The following is a 13600-nucleotide window of genomic DNA, read 5'->3' on the forward strand; positions in this document are numbered from 1 at the left end:
AGTCCCACTCCAGGTTCCAGTCCCTCTCCTGGTTCCAGACCCACTCCAGGTTCCAGTCCCTCTCCTGGTTCCAGTCCCACTCCAGGTTCCAGTCCCTCTCCTGGTTCCAGACCCACTCCAGGTTCCAGTCCCTCTCCAGGTTCCAGTCACACTCCAGGCTCCAGTCCCTCTTGAAGTTCCACTCCCACTCCGGGTTCTTTATCACTCCAGCTTCCAGTCCCACCCGAGGTTCCAGTCCCACTCCAGGGTCCCACTCCAGGTTTCAGTCCCACTCCAGGCTCGAGTCTCACTCCAGTTTCCAGTCCCGCTCCAGGTTCCAATCCCACTCCAGGTTCATGTCTGACTTCAGGTTCGACTCCCACTCGAGGTTCGACTCCCACTCCAGGTTCCACTCTCACTCCAGGTTCCAGTCTCACTCCATCTTCCAGTCTCACTCCAGGTTCCAGTCTCACTCCAGTTTCCAGTCACACTCCAGGTTCCAGTCCCACTCCAGGTTCCAGTCTCATTCCAGTTTCCAGTCCCACTCCAGGTTCCAGTCCCACTCCAAGTTCCAGTCATTTTCCAGGTTCCAGTCTCACTCCAGGTTCCGGTCCGACTCCAGGTTCCAGTCCCACTCCAGGTTCCAGTCCCACTCCAGGTTCCAGTCCCACTCCAGGTTCCAGTCCACTCCAGGTTCCAGTCCCACTCCAGGTTCTAGTCCCTCCTCAGGTTCCAGTCCCTCTCCAGGTTCCAGTCCCTCTCCAGGTTCCAGTCCCACTCCAGGTTCCAGTCCCTCTCCAGGTTCCAGTCCACTCCAGGTTCCAGTCCATCTCCAGGCTCATATCTCACTCCAGGTTCCAGTCCTACTCCAGGAGCCAGTCTCCCTCCAGGTCAGTGTCTCACTCCCGGAGCGACTCCCTCTCCAGGTCGACTCCCACTCCAGGTTCCAGTCCATCTCCAGGTTCCAGTCTCACTCCAGGTTCCAGTCCCACTCCAGGTTCCAGTCTCACTCCAGGTTCCAGTCCCACTCCAGGTTCCAGTCCCACTCCAGGTCCAAATCCCACTCCAGGTCCCAGTCTCACTCCAGCTTCCTGGCCCACTTCAGGTTCCAGTCTCACTCTAGGTTCCAGTCCCACTCCAGATTCCAGTCTCACTGCAGGTTCCAGTCCCTCTCCACGTTCCAGTCCCACTCCAGTTTCCAGTCCAACTCAAGGTTCCGGTACAAATCCAGGTTCCAGTCTTACTCCAGGTTCCAGCCCCTCTCCAGGTTCCAGTCCCTCTCCAGGTTCCAGTCTCACTCTAGGTTCCAGTCCCACTCCAGGTTCCAGTCTCACTCCAGGTTCCAGTCTCACTCCAGTTTCCAGTCCCACTCCAGGTTCCAGTCCCTCTCCAGGATCCTGTCCATCCCCAGGTTCCAGTCCCTCTACTGGTTCCAGTCCCACTCCAGGTTCCAGTCCCTCTCCAGGTTCCAGTCTCACTCCAGGCTCCAGTCCCTCTAGAGGTTCCAGTCCCACTCCGGGTTCCAATCTCACTCCAGCTTCCAGTCCCACCCCAGGTTCCAGTCCCTCTCCAGGTTCCAGTCCCTCTCCAGGATCCAGTCCCACTCCAGGTTCGTGTCTGACTTCAGGTTCGACTCCCACTCCACGTTCAAGTCCCACTCCAGGTTCCTTTCTCACTCCAGGTTCCAGTCCCACTCCAGGTTCCAGTCCCACTCCAGGTTCCAGTACCACTCCAGGTTCGTGTCTCACTCCAGGTTCCATTCCCTCTCCAGGTTCCAGTGCCACTCCAGGTTCCAGTCTCACTCCAGGTTCCAGTCCCACTCCAGGTTCCAGCCTCACTCCAGGTTCCAGATTTACTCCAGGTTCCTGGCCCACTACAGGTTCCAGTCTCACTCCAGGTTCCAGTCCCACTCAAGATTCCTGTCTCACTCCAGGTTCCAGTCCCTCTCCCCGTTTCAGTCCCACTCCAGTTTCCAGTCCCACTCCAGGTTCCTGTCCCACTCCAGGTTCCAGTCCTACTCCAGGTTCCAGCCCCTCTCCAGGTTCCAGTCCCTCTCCAGGTTCCAGTCTCACTCCAGGTTCCAGTCCCACTCCAGGTTCCAGTCTCACTCCAGGTTCCAGTCTCACTCCAGTTTCCAGTCCCACTCCAGGTTCCAGTCCCTCTCCTGGTTCCAGTCCCACTCCAGGTTCCAGTCCCTCTCCTGGTTCCAGACCCACTCCAGGTTCCAGTCCCTCTCCTGGTTCCAGTCCCACTCCAGGTTCCAGTCCCTCTCCTGGTTCCAGACCCACTCCAGGTTCCAGTCCCTCTCCAGGTTCCAGTCACACTCCAGGCTCCAGTCCCTCTTGAAGTTCCACTCCCACTCCGGGTTCTTTATCACTCCAGCTTCCAGTCCCACCCGAGGTTCCAGTCCCACTCCAGGGTCCATTCCCACTCCAGGTTTCAGTCCCACTCCAGGCTCGAGTCTCACTCCAGTTTCCAGTCCCGCTCCAGGTTCCAATCCCACTCCAGGTTCGTGTCTGACTTCAGGTTCGACTCCCACTCGAGGTTCGACTCCCACTCCAGGTTCCACTCTCACTCCAGGTTCCAGTCTCACTCCATCTTCCAGTCTCACTCCAGGTTCCAGTCTCACTCCAGTTTCCAGTCACACTCCAGGTTCCAGTCCCACTCCAGGTTCCAGTCTCATTCCAGTTTCCAGTCCCACTCCAGGTTCCAGTCCCACTCCAAGTTCCAGTCATTTTCCAGGTTCCAGTCTCACTCCAGGTTCCGGTCCGACTCCAGGTTCCAGTCCCACTCCAGGTTCCAGTCCCACTCCAGGTTCCAGTCCCACTCCAGGTTCCAGTCCACTCCAGGTTCCAGTCCCACTCCAGGTTCTAGTCCCTCCTCAGGTTCCAGTCCCTCTCCAGGTTCCAGTCCCTCTCCAGGTTCCAGTCCCACTCCAGGTTCCAGTCCCTCTCCAGGTTCCAGTCCACTCCAGGTTCCAGTCCATCTCCAGGCTCATATCTCACTCCAGGTTCCAGTCCTACTCCAGGAGCCAGTCTCCCTCCAGGTCAGTGTCTCACTCCCGGAGCGACTCCCTCTCCAGGTCGACTCCCACTCCAGGTTCCAGTCCATCTCCAGGTTCCAGTCTCACTCCAGGTTCCAGTCCCACTCCAGGTTCCAGTCTCACTCCAGGTTCCAGTCCCACTCCAGGTTCCAGTCTCACTCCATGTTCCAGTCTCAATCCAGGTTCCAGTCCCACTCCAGGTTCCAGTCCCACTCCAGGTTCCAGTACCACTCCAGGTTCGTGTCTCACTCCAGGTTCCATTCCCTCTCCAGGTTCCAGTGCCACTCCAGGTTCCAGTCTCACTCCAGGTTCCAGTCCCACTCCAGGTTCCAGCCTCACTCCAGGTTCCAGATTTACTCCAGGTTCCTGGCCCACTCCAGGTTCCAGTCTCACTCCAGGTTCCAGTCCCACTCCAGTTTCCAGTCCCACTCCAGGTTCCTGTCCCACTCCAGGTTCCAGTCCCACTCCAGGTTCCAGCCCCTCTCCAGGTTCCAGTCCCTCTCCAGGTTCCAGTCTCACTCCAGGTTCCATTCCCACTCCAGGCTCGAGGCCCTCTCCAGGTTCCAGTCCCACTCCAGGTTCCAGTCCCACTCCAGGTTCCAGTCCCACTCCTGGTTCCAATCCCACTGCAGGTTCCAGTCTCACTCCAGGTTCAAATCCCACACCAGGTTCCAGTCTCACTCCTGGTTCCAGTCTCACTCCTGGTTCCAGTCTCACTCCAGGTTCCAGTCTCACTCCAGGTTCCAGTCCCTCTCCAGGTTCCAGTCCGAGTCCAGATTCGACTCCCACTCCAGGTTCCAGTCCCACTCCAGGTTCCAGTCCCACTCCAGGTTCCAGTCTCATTCCAGGTTCCAGTCTCACTCCAGCTTCTGGTCCCACTCCAGGTTCCAGTCCCTCTCCAGGTTCCAGCCTCACTCCAGGTTCCAGTCCCACTCCAGGTTCCAGTCCCACTCCAGGTCCAAGTCCCACTCCAGGTCCCAGTCTCACTCCAGCTTCCTGGCCCACTTCAGGTTCCAGTCTCACTCTAGGTTCCAGTCCCACTCCAGATTCCAGTCTCACTGCAGGTTCCAGTCCCTCTCCACGTTCCAGTCCCACTCCAGTTTCCAGTCCAACTCCAGGTTCCGGTACAAATCCAGGTTCCAGTCTTACTCCAGGTTCCAGCCCCTCTCCAGGTTCCAGTCCCTCTCCAGGTTCCAGTCTCACTCTAGGTTCCAGTCCCACTCCAGGTGCCAGTCTCACTCCAGGATCCAGTCTCACTCCAGTTTCCAGTCCCACTCCAGGTTCCAGCCCCTCTCCTGGTTCCAGTCCATCCCCAGGTTCCAGTCCCTCTACTGGGTCCAGTCACACTCCAGGTTCCAGTCCCTCTCCAGGTTCCAGTCTCACTCCAGGTTCCAGTCCCTCTAGAGGTTCCAGTCCCACTCCGGGTTCCAATCTCACTCCAGCTTCCAGTCCCACCCCAGGTTCCAGTCCCTCTCCAGGTTCCAGTCCCTCTCCAGGTTCCAGTCCCACTCCAGGTTCGTGTCTGACTTCAGGTTCGACTCCCACTCCACGTTCCAGTCCAACTCCAGGTTCCTTTCTCACTCCAGGTTCCAGTCCCACTCCAGGTTCCAGTCCCACTCCAGGTTCCAGTACCACTCCAGGTTCGTGTCTCACTCCAGGTTCCATTCCCTCTCCAGGTCCCAGTGCCACTCCAGGTTCCAGTCTCACTCCAGGTTCCAGTCCCACTCCAGGTTCCAGCCTCACTCCAGGTTCCAGTCCCACTCAAGATTCCAGTCTCACTCCAGGTTCCAGTCCCTCTCCACGTTTCAGTCCCACTCCAGTTTCCAGTCCCACTCCAGGTTCCAGTCCCACTCCAGGTTCCAGTCTTACTCCAGGTTCCAGCCCCTCTCCAGGTTCCAGTCCCTCTCCAGGTTCCAGTCTCACTCCAGGTTCCAGTCCCACTCCAGGTTCCAGTCTCACTCCAGGTTCCAGTCTCACTCCAGTTTCCAGTCCCACTCCAGGTTCCAGTCCCTCTCCTGGTTCCAGTCCCACTCCAGGTTCCAGTCCCTCTCCTGGTTCCAGACCAACTCCAGGTTCCAGTCCCTCTCCAGGTTCCAGTCACACTCCAGGCTCCAGTCCCTCTTGAGGTTCCACTCCCACTCCGGGTTCTTTCTCACTCCAGCTTCCAGTCCCACCCCAGGTTGCAGTCCCTCTCCAGGGTCCAGTCCCACTCCAGTTTCCTGTCCAATCCAGGTTCCAGTCCCACTCCAGGTTCCAGTCCCTCTCCAGGTTCCAGTCCCTCTCCAGGTTCCAGTGCCACTCCAGGTTCCAGTCCCACTCCCGCTTCCAGTCTCACTCCAGCTTCCAGTCTCACTCCAGGTTCCAGTCCAACTCCTGGTTCCAGTCCCTCTCCTGGTTCCAGTCCCACTCCAGGTTTCAGTCCGTATCCAGGTTCCAGTCACACTCCTGGCTCCAATCCCTCTCCAGGTTCCAGTCCCACTCCAGGTTCCAGTCCCACTCCAGGACCAGTCTCACTCCAGGATCCAGTCCCACTCCAGGTTCCAGTCTCACTCCAGGTTCCAGTCCCACTTCAGGTTCCTGTCTCACTCCAGTTCACAGTCCCACTCCACGTTCGTGTCTGACTCCAGGTTCGACTCCCACTCCAGGTTCGACTTCCACTCCAGGTTCCAGTCTCACTCCAGGTTCCAGTCTCACTCCAGGTTCCAGTCACTCTCCAGGTTCCAGTCCCACTCCAGGTTCCAGTCCTACTCCAGGATGGTGTCTCACTCCTGGTTCGACTCCCACTCCTTATTAACGTCCCTCTCCAGGTTCCAGTCTCACTCCAGGTTCCAGTCCCACTCCAGGTTCCAGTCTCACTCCAGGTTCCAGTCCCACTGCAGGTTCCAGCACCAGTCCAGGTTTTAGTCTCACTCCAGGTTCCAGTCCCACTCCAGGTTCCTGTCCCTCTACAGGATCCAGTCCCACTCCAGGCTCCAGTCTCACTCCAGGTTCCAGTCCCACTCCAGGTTTCAGTCCCACTCCATGTTCGTGTCTGACTCCAGGTTCGACTAAAACTCCAGGTTCGACTCCCACTCCAGGTTCAAGTCTCACTCCAGGTTCCAGTCTCACTCCAGGTTCCAGTGATACTTCAGGTTCCATTCCCACTCCAGGCTCCAGTCTCACTCCAGGTTCCAGTCCCACTCCAGGTTTCAGTCCCACTCCATGTTCGTGTCTGACTCCAGGTTCGACTAAAACTCCAGGTTCGACTCCCACTCCAGGTTCAAGTCTCACTCCAGGTTCCAGTCTCACTCCAGGTTCCAGTGATACTTCAGGTTCCATTCCCACTCCAGGTGCCAGTCCCACTCCAGGTTCAAGTCTCACTCCAGGTTAGACTCCCACTCCACGTTCGACTCCCACTCCAGGTTCCAGTCTCACTCCAGGTTCCAGTCCCACTCCAGGTTCCAGTCTCACTCCAGGTTTCAGTCCCTCTCCAGCTTCCAGTCTCACTCCAGGTTCCAGTCCCACTCCAGGTTCCAGTCTCACTCCAGGTTCCAGTCTCACTCCAGGTTCCAGTCCCTCTCCAGGTTCCAGTCTCACTCCAGGTTCCAGTCCCACTCCAGGTTCCATTCCCATTCCAGGTTCCAGTCCCACTCCAGGTTCCAGTCCCAATCCAGGTTCCAGTGCCACTCCAGGTTCCAGTCTTACTCCAGGTTCCTTGCCCACTCCAGGTTCCAGTCTCACTGAAGATTCCAGGCTCAATCCAGGTTCCAGGCCAACCGCAGGTTCCAGTCCCACTCCAGGTCCAAGTCCCACTCCAGGTTCCAGTCTTACTTCAGTTTCCAGTCCCACTCCAGGTTCCAGTCCCTCTCCAGTTTCCAGTCTCACTCCAGGTTCCAGTCCCACTCCAGGTTCCAGTTTCACTCCAGGTTCCAGTCTCACTCCAGGTTCTAGTCCCACTCCAGCTTCCAGTCTCTCTCCAGGTTCCAATCCCGCTCCAGGTTCCAGTCCCACTCCAGCTTCCAGTCTCACTCCAGGTTCCAGTCCCAATCCATGTTCCAGTCCCACTCCACGTTCCAGTCCCACTCCAGGTTCCCGTCTCACTCCAGGTTCCAGTCCCACTCCAGGTTCAAGTCCCACTCCGGGTTCCAATCCCACTCCGGGTTCCAGACCCACTCCAGGTTCCAGTCCCTCTCCGGGTTCCAGTCCCACTCCGGATACCAGTCTCACTCCTCGTTCCAGTTCCACTCCAGGTTCCAGTCCCACTCCAGGTTCCAGTCCCACTCCAGGTTCCAGTCCCACTCCAGGTTCCAGTGCAACTCCAGGTTCCAGTCTCACTCCAGGTTACAGTCTCACTTCAGGTTCCAGTCTCACTCCAGGTCCCAGTCTCACTCCAGCTTCCTGGCCCACTCCAGGTTCCAGTCTCAGTCCAGGTTCCAGTCCCTCTCCAGGTTCCAGTCCCACTCCAGTTTCCAGTCCCACTCCAGGTTCCAGTCCCACTCCAGGTTCCAGTCCCACTCCAGGTTCCAGTCCTTCTCCAGGTTGCAGTCCCTCTCCAGGTTCCAGTCTCACTTTAGGTTCCAGTCCCACTCCAGCTTCCAGTCTCACTCCAGGTTCAAGTCTCACTCCAGCTTCCAGTCCAACTCCTGGTTCCAGTCCCTCTCCTGGTACCAGTCCCACTCCAGGTTTCAGTCCCTATCCAGGTTCCAGTCACACTCCAGGCTCCAATCCCTCTCCAGGTTCCAGTCCCACTCCAGGTTCCAGTCCCACTCCAGGTTCCAGTCTCAATCCGTGTTCCAGTCCCACTCCAGGTTCCAGTCTCACTCCAGGTTCCAGTCCCAATCCAGGTTCCAGTCTCACTCCAGTTCACAGTCAAACTCCACGTTCCTGGCCCATTCCAGGTTCCAGCCTCACTCCAGGTTCCAGTCCCACTCCAGATTCCAGTCTCACTCCAGGTTCCAGTCCCTCTCCAGGTTCCATCCCCACTCCAATTTCCAGCCCCACTCCAGGTTCCAGTCCCACTCCAGGTTCCAGTCGTACTCCAGGTTCCAGTCCGACTCCAGGTTCCAGTCCCTCTCCAGGTTCCAGTCTCACTCCAGGTTCCAGTCCCATTTCAGATTCCAGTCTCACTCCAGTTTCCAGTCTCACTCCAGGTTCCAGTCCCACTCCAGGTTCCAGTCCCACTCCAGTTCCAATCCCACTCCAGGTTCCAGTCCCACTCCAGGTTCCAGTATCAGTCCAGGTTCCAGTCTCATTCCAGGTTCCAGTCTCACTCCAGGTTCCAGTCCCACTCCAGGTTCCAGTCCCACTCGAAGTTCGAGTCCCACTCCAGGTTCCAGTCCCACTCCAGGTTCCAGTCCCACTCCAGGTTCGAGTCCCACTCCAGGTTCCAGTCCCTCGCCAGGTTCCAGTCCGAGTCCAGTTTCGACTACCACTCCAGGTTCCGGTCCCACTCCAGGTTCCAGTTCCACTCCAGGTTCCAGTCCCACTCCAGGTTCCAGTCCCTCTCCAGGGTCCAGTCCCACTCCAGGTTCCAGTCCCACTCCAGCTTCCAGTCCCTCTCCTCGTTCCAGTCCCACTCCAGATTCCAGTCCCACTCCAGGTTCCAGTCTCACTCCAGGTTCCAGTCCCACTCCAGGTTCCAGTCGCACTCCAGGTTCCAGTCACAATCCAGGTTCCAGTCCCATTCCAGGTTCCAGTTCCACTCCAGGTTCCAGTCTCATTCCAGGTTCCAGTCCCACTCCAGGTTCCAGTCCCACTCGAGTATCGAGTCCCACTCCAGGTTCCAGTACCACTCCATCTTCCATTCCCTCACCAGGTTCCAGTCCGAGTCCAGGTTCGACTCCCACTCCAGGTTCCAGTCCCACTCCAGGTTCCAGTTCCACTCCAGGTTCCAGTCCCACTCCAGGTTCCATTCCCTCTCCATGTTCCAGTCCCACTCCAGGTTCCAGTCGCACTCCAGCTTCCAGTCCCACACCTGGTTCCAGTCCCTCTCCAGGTTCCAGTCCCACTCCAGGTTCCAGTCCCATTCCAGTTTCCAGTCCCACTCCAGGTTCCAGTCATTTTCCAGGTTCCAGTCTCACTCCAGGTTCCGGTCCGACTCCAGGTTCCAGTCCCACTCCAGGTTCCAGTCCCACTCCAGGTTCCAGTCCCTCTCCAGGTTCTAGTCCCTCTCCAGGTTCCAGTCCCTCTCCAGGTTCCAGTCCACTCCAGGTTACAGTCCATCTCCAGGCTCATATCTCACTCCAGGTTCCAGTCCTACTCCAGGAGCCAGTCTCCCTCCAGGTTAGTGTCTCACTCCCGGAGCGACTCCCTCTCCAGGTCGACTCCCACTCCTGGTTCCAGTCCCACTCCAGGTTCCAGTCTCACTCCAGGTTCCAGTCCCACTCCAGGTTCCAGTCTCACTCCAGGTTCCAGTCTCAATCCAGGTTCCAGTCTCACTCCAGTTTCCACTCCCACTCCATGTTCCAGTCTCACTCCAGGTTCCAGTCTCACTCCAGGGTCCAGTCCCACTCCAGGTTCCAGTCTCACTACAGGTTCGAGTCTTTCTCCAGGTTCCAGCTCCCTCTCCAGGTTCCAGTCCCACTCCAGGTTCCAGTCTCACTCCAGGTTCCAGTCCCACTCCAGGTTCCAGTCCCACTCCAGCTTCCTGGCCCACTTCAGGTTCCAGTCTCACTCCAGGTTCCAGTCCCACTCCAGGTTCCAGTCCCACTCCAGGTCCCAGTCTCACTCCAGCTTCCTGGCCCACTTCAGGTTCCAGTCTCACTCCAGGTTCCAGTCCCACTCCAGGCTCCAGTCTCACTCCAGGTTCCAGTCCCACTCCAGGTTTCAGTCCCACTCCATGTTCGTGTCTGACTCCAGGTTCGACTAAAACTCCAGGTTCGACTCCCACTCCAGGTTCAAGTCTCACTCCAGGTTCCAGTCTCACTCCAGGTTCCAGTGATACTTCAGGTTCCAGTCCCACTCCAGGTGCCAGTCCCACTCCAGGTTCAAGTCTCACTCCAGGTTAGACTCCCACTCCACGTTCGACTCCCACTCCAGGTTCCAGTCTCACTCCAGTTTCCAGTCCCACTCCAGGTTCCAGTCTCACTCCAGGTTTCAGTCCCTCTCCAGCTTCCAGTCTCACTCCAGGTTCCAGTCCCACTCCAGGTTCCAGTCTCACTCCAGGTTCCATTCTCACTCCAGGTTCCAGTCCCTCTCCAGGTTCCAGTCTCACTCCAGGTTCCAGTCCCACTCCAGGTTCCATTCCCATTCCAGGTTCCAGTCCCACTCCAGGTTCCAGTCCCAATCCAGGTTCCAGTGCCACTCCAGGTTCCAGTCTTACTCCAGGTTCCTTGCCCACTCCAGGTTCCAGTCTCACTGAAGATTCCAGGCTCAATCCAGGTTCCAGGCCAACCGCAGGTTCCAGTCCCACTCCAGGTCCAAGTCCCACTCCAGGTTCCAGTCTTACTTCAGTTTCCAGTCCCACTCCAGGTTCCAGTCCCTCTCCAGTTTCCAGTCTCACTCCAGGTTCCAGTCCCACTCCAGGTTCCAGTTTCACTCCAGGTTCCAGTCTCACTCCAGGTTCTAGTCCCACTCCAGCTTCCAGTCTCTCTCCAGGTTCCAATCCCGCTCCAGGTTACAGTCCCACTCCAGCTTCCAGTCTCACTCCAGGTTCCAGTCCCAATCCATGTTCCAGTCCCACTCCACGTTCCAGTCCCACTCCAGGTTCCCGTCTCACTCCAGGTTCCAGTCCCACTCCAGGTTCAAGTCCCACTCCGGGTTCCAATCCCACTCCGGGTTCCAGACCCACTCCAGGTTCCAGTCCCTCTCCGGGTTCCAGTCCCACTCCGGAAACCAGTCTCACTCCTCGTTCCAGTTCCACTCCAGGTTCCAGTCCCACTCCAGGTTCCAGTCCCACTCCAGGTTCCAGTCCCACTCCAGGTTCCAGTGCAACTCCAGGTTCCAGTCTCACTCCAGGTTACAGTCTCACTTCAGGTTCCAGTCTCACTCCAGGTCCCAGTCTCACTCCAGCTTCCTGGCCCACTCCAGGTTCCAGTCTCACTCCAGGTTCCAGTCCCTCTCCAGGTTCCAGTCCCACTCCAGTTTCCAGTCCCACTCCAGGTTCCAGTCCCACTCCAGGTTCCAGTCCCACTCCAGGTTCCAGTCCTTCTCCAGGTTCCAGTCCCTCTCCAGGTTCCAGTCTCACTCCAGGTTCCAGTCCCACTCCAGCTTCCAGTCTCACTCCAGGTTCAAGTCTCACTCCAGCTTCCAGTCCAACTCCTGGTTCCAGTCCCTCTCCTGGTACCAGTCCCACTCCAGGTTTCAGTCCCTATTCAGGTTCCAGTCACACTCCAGGCTCCAATCCCTCTCCAGGTTCCAGTCCCACTCCAGGTTCCAGTCCCACTCCAGGTTCCAGTCTCAATCCGTGTTCCAGTCCCACTCCAGGTTCCAGTCTCACTCCAGGTTCCAGTCCCATTCCAGGTTCCAGCCTCACTCCAGGTTCCAGTCCCACTCCAGATTCCAGTCTCACTCCAGGTTCCAGTCCCTCTCCAGGTTCCATCCCCACTCCAATTTCCAGCCCCACTCCAGGTTCCAGTCCCACTCCAGGTTCCAGTCGTACTCCAGGTTCCAGTCCGACTCCAGGTTCCAGTCCCTCTCCAGGTTCCAGTCTCACTCCAGGTTCCAGTCCCATTTCAGATTCCAGTCTCACTCCAGTTTCCAGTCTCACTCCAGGTTCCAGTCCCACTCCAGGTTCCAGTCCCACTCCAGTTCCAATCCCACTCCAGGTTCCAGTCCCACTCCAGGTTCCAGTATCAGTCCAGGTTCCAGTCCCACTCCAGGTTCCAGTCTCATTCCAGGTTCCAGTCTCACTCCAGGTTCCAGTCCCACTCCAGGTTCCAGTCCCACTCGAAGTTCGAGTCCCACTCCAGGTTCCAGTCCCACTCCAGGTTCCAGTCCCACTCCAGGTTCGAGTCCCACTCCAGGTTCCAGTCCCTCGCCAGGTTCCAGTCCGAGTCCAGTTTCGACTCCCACTCCAGGTTCCGGTCCCACTCCAGGTTCCAGTTCCACTCCAGGTTCCAGTCCCACTCCAGGTTCCAGTCCCTCTCCAGGGTCCAGTCCCACTCCAGGTTCCAGTCCCACTCCAGCTTCCAGTCCCTCTCCTCGTTCCAGTCCCACTCCAGATTCCAGTCCCACTCCAGGTTCCAGTCTCACTCCAGGTTCCAGTCCCACCCCTGGTTCCAGGCGCACTCCAGGTTCCAGTCCCACTCCAGGTTCCAGTCCCACTCCAGCTTCCAGTCCCTCTCCTCGTTCCAGTCCCACTCCAGATTCCAGTCCCACTCCAGTTCCAATCCCACTCCAGGTTCCAGTCGCACTCCAGGTTCCAGTCACAATCCAGGTTCCAGTCCCATTCCAGGTTCCAGTTCCACTCCAGGTTCCAGTCTCATTCCAGGTTCCAGTCCCACTCCAGGTTCCAGTCCCACTCGAGTATCGAGTCCCACTCCAGGTTCCAGTACCACTCCATCTTCCATTCCCTCACCAGGTTCCAGTCCGAGTCCAGGTTCGACTCCCACTCCAGGTTCCAGTCCCACTCCAGGTTCCAGTTCCACTCCAGGTTCCAGTCCCACTCCAGGTTCCATTCCCTCTCCATGTTCCAGTCCCACTCCAGGTTCCAGTCGCACTCCAGCTTCCAGTCCCACACCTGGTTCCAGTCCCTCTCCAGGTTCCAGTCCCACTCCAGGTTCCAGTCCCATTCCAGTTTCCAGTCCCACTCCAGGTTCCAGTCATTTTCCAGGTTCCAGTCTCACTCCAGGTTCCGGTCCGACTCCAGGTTCCAGTCCCACTCCAGGTTCCAGTCCCACTCCAGGTTCCAGTCCCTCTCCAGGTTCTAGTCCCTCTCCAGGTTCCAGTCCCTCTCCAGGTTCCAGTCCACTCCAGGTTACAGTCCATCTCCAGGCTCATATCTCACTCCAGGTTCCAGTCCTACTCCAGGAGCCAGTCTCCCTCCAGGTTAGTGTCTCACTCCCGGAGCGACTCCCTCTCCAGGTCGACTCCCACTCCTGGTTCCAGTCCCACTCCAGGTTCCAGTCTCACTCCAGGTTCCAGTCCCACTCCAGGTTCCAGTCTCACTCCAGGTTCCAGTCTCAATCCAGGTTCCAGTCTCACTCCAGTTTCCACTCCCACTCCATGTTCCAGTCTCACTCCAGGTTCCAGTCTCACTCCAGGGTCCAGTCCCACTCCAGGTTCCAGTCTCACTACAGGTTCGAGTCTTTCTCCAGGTTCCAGCTCCCTCTCCAGGTTCCAGTCCCACTCCAGGTTCCAGTCTCACTCCAGGTTCCAGTCCCACTCCAGGTTCCAGTCCCACTCCAGCTTCCTGGCCCACTTCAGGTTCCAGTCTCACTCCAGGTTCCAGTCCCACTCCAGGTTCCAGTCCCACTCCAGGTCCCAGTCTCACTCCAGCTTCCTGGCCCACTTCAGGTTCCAGTCTCACTCCAGGTTCCAGTCCCACTCCAGGTTCCAGTCTCACTCCAGGTTCCAGTCTCACTCCAGTTTCCAAACCCACTCCAGGTTCCAGTCCCTCTCCAGATTCGACTCTCACTCCAGGTTCCAGTCCCACTCCAG

At 57.8% G+C, this 13600-nt stretch overlaps 2 protein-coding genes across 2 annotated transcripts in view; both read left to right on the forward strand.

Annotated features, from left to right (window-relative positions):
- nrxn2b (neurexin 2b) overlaps positions 1 to 13600 on the forward strand; it is a 1731499-nt gene that overhangs the window by 806994 nt on the left and 910905 nt on the right. The window lies entirely within an intron of this gene.
- Positions 1 to 13600, forward strand: part of LOC144670204 (uncharacterized) — a 242057-nt gene that overhangs the window by 168762 nt on the left and 59695 nt on the right. The window contains 3 exon segments of the mRNA XM_078532690.1: positions 350 to 405; positions 9513 to 9571; positions 12907 to 12988. Of these exon segments, the coding sequence (XP_078388816.1) occupies positions 350 to 405; positions 9513 to 9571; positions 12907 to 12988 (197 nt within the window).

This window comes from Cetorhinus maximus, chromosome 31 (genome assembly GCF_964194155.1).
Source record: "Cetorhinus maximus chromosome 31, sCetMax3.hap1.1, whole genome shotgun sequence".
Lineage (NCBI taxonomy): Eukaryota > Metazoa > Chordata > Chondrichthyes > Lamniformes > Cetorhinidae > Cetorhinus > Cetorhinus maximus.